Source organism: Sphaeroforma arctica (genome assembly GCF_001186125.1).
Source record: "Sphaeroforma arctica JP610 unplaced genomic scaffold supercont1.693, whole genome shotgun sequence".
Taxonomy (NCBI): domain Eukaryota; class Ichthyosporea; order Ichthyophonida; genus Sphaeroforma; species Sphaeroforma arctica.
In genome coordinates this window covers 33,461-41,892 of record NW_014039865.1, presented here as the reverse complement: position 1 = coordinate 41,892, position 8,432 = coordinate 33,461, and the positions used below count along the sequence as shown (strand labels likewise).

The following is an 8,432-nucleotide window of genomic DNA, read 5'->3' as shown; positions in this document are numbered from 1 at the left end:
GTACTTAACTCGCCAAGAAGTTGTGATTATATATATATATATATATATATATATAAATATACTCCCTACTGGTACTCACTCGTGTTATTCCGTTGATATCAGCCAACTATACCAGCCTTTAAGCAGTGACGCACAAACCGAGGTAGAGTATACAGTTGCTCAAATTGCCCAGGAAATGCATGAAGCAGTGGAACTTTGTGTCATTATCGAAATCCCCAACATTGCCGTGTTGTGAAGCCTTGAAATAGCAGAATATGGCAGCAGCCATCGTGAGATAATATACGCCCGCATACTCAGTCATGTACTGGGAATAGTACAGATGCGTCCACAGAGCACCCTGCACAATCAGCATGTCCAGAGTTCTGGCAAGGCCCACCGTAGGCCTCCACCAGTAGTTAATTGATGTCAACCATACTCCAAGACTCATTGTGCACAGCACATAGTGTCCCAAAAGCAACCCAACCACACTACTCATCATAGACAAGTGAGAGGTTATAAAACACCTCGCATAGTACTCCTCGGGCATGATAGTCTCTTGAACTTTTGTTGCTAGGTGCGTCTTGACAGTACCGGTTACATGCTCTTTGATCACTGGCAGATCGAAGTACTTGGTGATATCTGAAACCGCGTTGAGCTCGTACAAGTACGATTTGGTCTTCGATCTCTGTGATATGTACTGCATTTGTTGGTACACTTGTGCAGGTTCTGTATGAGACTCGATGCCCGTATAGGCTTCTGCGTACGTGTTTGTATTTTTGGTCACCATGCTGTCCAGAGAAGAGATCAATCTGCGTGTCTAATTATAGATATGGATGCAGCAACCGTTTGCATGAAGGTTGTGAGTTGATGCGACGCTTGGTTCTGTCGTACGCTATTCAATTTATAGATCATATTATAACATTTCTCGCAGTCCGCAGATACTGATCTGTTTTTTTTTGTGTTCGATAAGATATTTGGCTCTTGACCTGAGAGTTGAGCCTGTGAGGGGCTAAATTATGTATCGAGATATTTTTTTTTAGATAAATACACAGTGGCGGTGACTGGTGACTGGACCCGCCTGTGGCTGGCTGGTGGAAGTGGTCAGCCGGTCTCAGAGACTCATCAGACTCTCAGGCCTCAGCCTGTGAGGCGTGCAAATAGTAAAATACTCCGTGTGCTGTATACGCAAAGTTCTGTTGTAAATACATTTGAGTTCAAAATCCCCATGAATTTCATGATTTTCATGATTTTCATCCCAAGTCATACATAGCCTTCTCTGAAAATAGAACAATGTAAATATTATATTTACATTTGTTGTCTGTGTTCTCTTTTTGTTTTTGTTTAAAAAAAACAACAAAAACAAACACAGAAAACAAAAATCATTTGGTTTGTTTGTTTTGGTTTGGTTTGGTTTGTTTTTGTTTTCTATTATTTAAAAAAAACAAAAAACAAAAACAAGTAGCCTTTTTATAAATAAAATTGAACAAAACATATGTAGCGACAACTTGTGAATTCCCGAGTATTTACTGATTTCTGAATAAATACTGATGTGGTCTCCTGTGACCTGACCCCTCACTCCTGAGCCCTGAAATCGTGCCTCTTGAGACTTTTTATATATAAATATTTATACAAATACCAGACTCCGAGACTCCAGGAGTCCAGAGTGACTAGAGTAGGGACTACTACTACAGTAGGGAGAGAGATTGCACCAGAGAGGGGTCAGACCGCCAGAGGTCCAGTGCTCCTAAAGTCCAGTCCAAGGTTCAGATTTGGGAGCAACCTTGGCAGTCTGCCTACTGCCATAGTCAAAATGTATCCAAAATATAAGGCATACATTAATATAACTCGCAACTGACTGTTGGCACAGCCCTCTAAGTTATAAATTTGAGGTCTAGTCCTAGACTCCTGGAGTTCTGGACTCCTTGGGCCTTTTAAAAAAAGCAACAGGCAGCACTCATGACTCAGCAGTGTCAGCGCTGTCAGGCTGCCGAGTGCCAAGTCCAACACTATATTTACCTACAATATTTGTCACTCTTTTAGTACTCTACTCTACAGTTTTTAGTTCAAAGTTCAAAGTTCAAACTCCACGAGAGTCCAAACTCCAAGGACCAAGAGAGTCCAAATTTGAGATTTTACATTTCAGATATGATCCTGTTTACCTATTATCAATGCGAGGAGATATCTTCACTGTAAAAATTGTTCTATGGGGTTGTCGTTTATGTATGAAAACAGAACACATTTTTTAAATTGATATTTGTACAGACTATGAATTATAAAAAATCTGTGTGCAGCTTTAAAAAAAAGAAAAAGAGATATAGTCTGGATTTGTCGTTTATTAGAAAATTGAACACTTTTTTGTTTTGATTTTGATATTTGTGCTAAGGAAATCTGGATGAAGCTTTAAAAAAAATCTTGCACGTCAACCTGTCAATTTCAAACTTGCTTTTGTCTGTATTTTGTGTGTTGTATTTTTGTTGTTGTCGTTTTACTCTTACTACTGACACAATCAATCTATTTCGCTTCGCTAAGATAAATAGCCTTCTTATTGGCCTAAAGGTTAGCTGTGGTTCGTGTAATCGTACGTTCAATGTTGTGCAGAAGTGACCGCAGACTGCAGACTGCATTGAAGTGCAAGTGCAGAAGTGTATTTTTTTAAATAAATAAATAAATAGGTCTGGTTCAGTGGCTCTGGTGACTGGTCTCCATTTTTTGTATTTATTTATTTTGCATGTGCGAATGTGTTCTCGTCGTTGGCGGTCGTCAACTCGTTTTCGTATTTAACCGTAACGTCACCGACTTTCACTATACTTTCTTTTAAATATTAAAAAAAAAATGTATATTTTAGAACGCTATGAAAAAAATATATTTATAATTAGATGTATGTGTTTGAATCCTCGAATCCTCTGATTCCTCTCTCAACAAAAAAAAAATCTAAATTCAACATACTCTCGGCCTCTCCACTCCACTGTCCACACACTCACACACTACAAGCAAGACTCCAAGTCTCAACTATTTACGAGTCTATGAGACTCGGTGTAAATCACTGTAAACTAGAATTAGACCATAGCCTTCTATAAACATGCCTTCTGTATATTTATTTGAAGGCGGCTATGTTATGAGTTATGACATTACATATGTAAATATTATAATTGTTTTTGTTTCAAAAACGAATATGTTAAATTTTTCTTTAAACCAATCACCAATGGGCCATGCCAGTATTTTATCTTTTATATATACCGCAGTCGCAGGCAGCCACGCGCTACGCGATACTCCTGCGGTGACGGCGAAAGTGCGCCAGTGTGGTCCGCCTCAAGCCCTCAACGCTCAAGTTGAAGCCCTCTCCCAGTCCTCAGGTTTCGGTCACAACAGCGCCCTCTACTAGTAGAGTAGGCCCTCAGCCCACAGGCCAAAGGGGCCTAGACACCCGGGCCCAACCCGTTTGGGCCGAGACAGGCGGGGCAAGGCCTCCATAAAAGAGAAAGAGGGCCCAGCCGCCCATGTGGCCTGCTCCGCATCTTTCCATCTTGTTTTCTGTTCCGTGACATCACTGACAAGAGTTGATGAGAGCAACCGACTGGATCTGATTTAAAAAAATCCCTCGTTTTTCTACATACGAAGTAAAGTATCTCTCCAGTGAGCTCTCATTTATACTGTTTACACTTTACAGTTTACAGTCACACAGGTCACAGAGTGATGAAAGGAGCGTCACAGTAAAAATCTGCGTCACAGTAAAAATTTGCGTCACAACTCACAGTTACAACTCTTGTATCACAACTTATCACGAGTCACGACTCACACATCACATCTCTCAGTCACAAGTTACAAGTTTACAACTCACAACTGAGACAACTCACAGACATTTTTTCTTAAAGAAGTCCAACTCACATTCACAACTTTCAACTTCTTGTGTGGATTGTTTTGTCTACTTTGTTTTCATTATTTTTGGAATAGAGAAGACTATGGGAGAGTGTGGAGAGTGTACTGTGTAGTGTGAACTTCCAAAGCAACGCATGGCAGTTTTGACGGTGAGACAGCAGCAGATTTTAGGTTTTTATTGGTTATAGATATTCATAGTTTCTGCACTAGGTCAAATGCTACCTAGTTTGCCTTTCAAGAATGAATGCCCAAGGCCTTAAGGGTGAACCCCATCTCGCTACACTAATCATTTGGCGTTTTCCCAACCACCTGCCCTCTGCGTACTTGCGCTGTAGCATGTGATATTTCCGTTCGTGGGGAGGGATCGAAGTACAGGGGAAGGTTGACTTATTTCACGACTAAAAATGGAAATCTCTCTATATTCGCGCATTTACATAGATGAATAGACACACACGCACGCAAGCATACATACACACACACACATATATATATATATATATATTACATTTATATATATATATATATTTATATATATATATATTAAATTTATATGTATATACATACATATATATAAATATAAATATTTATATATATATATATCTATATATATCTATATATATATATATCTATATCTATAAATACACGCACACACACACACATATATTAATATATATACATCTACACACACACACACACAATACATATAATGTATATATACATATATACATATATATACTAATATATATATATATGTATATAGTAACGTATTATATATATATATATATATAAATATATATATATATATATATATACATATATACATATATACATATATATATACACACATTATACATATGTATATATATATATGCATATATTTATATGCGTATATATACGCACACACACACTCGCATATATATATATACCTATTTATTTATTTTTACACTTTTCGTTTGTGAGTGCTTGTGGATTTGGCTGCATATTACCTTGGCCGAGAGAATAACGGGAGCAAGCCTGAATACATGGGTGAGGTATGTGTTATTAACTCAAAGCTAGTAGCAGAAATGTCTGCTGTGGACGAAGGCCAGATGGAGTATGAACAGAGTAGAACTTTGGAGACGGAGGAGTTCAGAGCCAATTTTAACGGATTGAGGCGGTTTTTCGATACAGGGCGCACATACGCAGAAGAGACAGAAGGTTGAAACTTGTTGGATAACTTGTTGCAGCAGATGGACTGTGAGCACAACTTAATTGTGAGTGGTATTGAATAATTATATATATACAATCGGAAGCGTTGTCCAATTGACGGCTGATACACTTTATTCATATATTGTTTAGAGCCGGATATTTGCGCCCGACATATGAGATTCGCCTCACATGCGAGTCAGATACACACACACACACACACACATATATATATATATATATACATATATCACTCTCTCTAAATATACATCAAAATATATCCGATATATATATATATATATTTAAGTACATAAATATATATACATGTGAGTGTTGTGTCTGCAAAAAAAAAGATCCACTCTACAACACATGGTAGTTCTTAAGCTAAGAGTATTTAGGGCTCAGATTTGCGTCGTATTATTGAATAGTGGATATTTTGGCCTTTTATTCGTACTCTCCGAAAGTCAATACAAAAGGCTTCGCGAGTTTACCTCTGCTAAATTCAAGCACATCGCACTCCTCAAGAGTCAATTGCAATTTCCTACACCAAGACATAACCATTTTTCGGTGTCCCAGCCACCTGCCCTCGGCATCTATGCTGTAGTATATACTATTCCTGTTGGTGAAAACGGATCATAGTAAATTGTTGGAGTGGACAATGTTTAGTTATCGGATGGCTACAAATATATTATCTATATATATATATATATAAATATAATACATATAGACAAATATATTTGTAGAAAAGGATTGATGTAGATATATATACATATGTACATGAAGATACAAACATCTACATCTATATATCTCCACGTGTCTGCGTGTATATTGAGAACAATGGGTTGATAGCATCGATACTTCACATGATGGAGGAAGAATGATTAGTTGGGTTTTGCTATATAAAGTATTACTGCTCCCTGACGCACTACGCGGCAATTCGAGAAAGCATGCAAGCCTAACTACATGGCAAGAATATAAATGCATTCGTAAGTACGTACAAAAGTACACATAGATGTACCAATGTATGCATGCCAAATTGTACATACTTTGAGCGTTCGCGGTAGCGATACACGGCGGTCGGAACAAAGGAGATCTTATAACCGGCGAGTCCTATGTTTGTGTACAGATCCCAGTCAACGTACGGCGATTGCTCGCCCGTCTGTAAATGTGGTACAAAGCAAACAGAACATACAGCATGTTGGGACGTTTAGAAGTCGATGATGGTATAGTATCTTGGATGTATACTTAGCTGGTGGTCATATGGTGTTAGTTGGGCTGGAGACTTCTGCTGGTGTAATGTGACGCTAATAGGATTAGCCTCGCTCCAAGCACGTATTCGGATTAACATGTTCTAAACCATATAACTTCATCCATACAACTACTATCTTTGGCCCTTATGTCTTTATATAGTTTTTAACTACCCCATGGCTACTTTATATTGCAAATACAAACCATATACCATAGTCAATACAACCACCCTTGGCTAGGCATGTACCCCAATCGATACACTGTAGACTTACAAAGAGTCGTACGTAAAGGATTGAAAAACAAGCACATACAATAGAGATAGTGAGCTTATTTACCAATATGCAGCAAACATGCATGGAATGCCATGCATTCGCGTATGGTAGTCTCCCGTACGTGAGAGTTTATACATATACTGATCTTGAGAATAAAACTAATACAATTGGTTATTTACGACACCTGAATGGGGCCAAGTCCCTACTCCTCAGCGTACATCCCCTCTATTTCTAACTAGTGTGCGAGCACTAGTCTCGTTACTCCACTTATATACAGATGGCCAATCTTTACCTACACACTTGCACACCAGACAAACTCTACCAACACACATACACACCAGACAAACCCTACCTACACACATACATACAAACCAGACAATCTTTAACTACACACATACACACCAGAAAATCTCTACCTACACATACACACCAGGCTTTCCACCTCGGAGAGGATAAAAACCAAACAAATACAAATGCACGCACAAGCCAACGTTTGTTCCATGCATATGACAGGCGCCTGAAGGGGCACGTACATACATTGTCCATCGTACATCCCCCGGCGCGCTCGGCCACGTCCCGCTTTATCAGCATGGTAGCCTTTCCGGTATTGTGCACAAAGAAGGACCCTCCCTGTGCATACCCTGCGGCGAGTGCTACGTACAGGTCCTTCTTCAGACCGTAGTCTTGGTACGTCTGGTATAGATACATGGGGTAGATACGGAATGCATGAGTTATCTATCCATACGTATGTGCAAGGACGACAATACGTACCAGTCTACCGCAACATGCTATATCAGTACAAAAGGGCTGTCAATATATTCTAAATATAGATCAGGTGTGGCAGAGCATACCTTGAAGTTGTTGCAGAACCCTGAGACGAGATCTGCCCCCGATCTGTAGGCCTCTGCGAGAAGCAGGCTTACCATATTAGGCAATGCTATGTCATCGTCATCCATGAGCATCAGCCATTGCGTTCGCGTTGCAGAGATCAGAAGATTGCGTTTCTCGGCGGCATACATGCGCTGCGCGAGTACGTATTGAGTTAACGTAAGCGTTTGCGTGAAATATGGAAATATGTCACTGCGGACCGTGATAAGACGGGAAAGCGTAGCTAGGGTCTATGTACGGAACTGGAATGAGCAATGGAAAGAATGTGGAATAGTCATATCATGTGCATACAAATAAACTAATGCAGACGTCATTATATATATACATATATATATATAGCTATCACAAAAATAAATGAAATATCAACTATTCACATATATATACTAGTACGCATATAACCATATATACAGTGAGCGATAAACTCTGTTGCAACTAAGCTACTACTGACAATGTCGCATCAGAGGTATAGATCGGCCAATTCCTTTCTCTCTCAATCGGTAGTGACAGAAGACGCACGAGACATCAAGCGACACAATCTAAGGCACACACACATTGGGCATAAGAATACATATATATCAAGCAATATGCCCAAAAGAAAGACATGTATAGTTAAATATATGTATGTTTGAGCACACGCATCGCCAGGTAGCTACACTCACCTCTGTCCCTGAAACTTCCGGCCGCAATACATCGAATCGGATACCTGCACGTGCCAACTGTCCCTCAGCCCACGTATACACAACTTCCATTTCTGGGTCAGGCGTATCATCCACAACCATTACTCTGTTGCATTGTGTATCAATATGGCTCGTTAGAATATATTATTTATCATTTATAAACATGAATATGTACATACATATATATATATATATATATATATGTATATATACGTATATACATATATATATATAAATATATATTCCTATATATAGATATATATATATATATATACATACATACATACATATATATATACAGACACAC

General features: G+C 38.8%; 2 protein-coding genes across 2 annotated transcripts; both read right to left on the bottom strand.

Annotated features, from left to right (window-relative positions):
• Positions 1 to 118: 118 nt before the first annotated feature.
• On the bottom strand, positions 119 to 766 carry SARC_08082 (hypothetical protein; the record flags this gene model as incomplete). The annotated part of the gene is made up of 1 exon (XM_014297954.1): positions 119 to 766. One exon carries the CDS (start codon positions 764 to 766, stop codon positions 119 to 121), a length of 648 nt encoding a protein of 215 aa, XP_014153429.1.
• Positions 767 to 5,467: 4,701 nt separating this feature from the next.
• Positions 5,468 to 8,242, bottom strand: SARC_08081 (hypothetical protein). The gene is made up of 5 exons (XM_014297953.1): positions 8,108 to 8,242; positions 7,412 to 7,582; positions 7,098 to 7,253; positions 6,087 to 6,199; positions 5,468 to 5,656 (listed from the first exon to the last, which is right to left on the bottom strand). Exons 1-5 carry the CDS (start codon positions 8,225 to 8,227, stop codon positions 5,485 to 5,487), a joined length of 732 nt encoding a protein of 243 aa, XP_014153428.1. The 5' UTR covers positions 8,228 to 8,242; the 3' UTR covers positions 5,468 to 5,484.
• Positions 8,243 to 8,432: the final 190 nt, after the last annotated feature.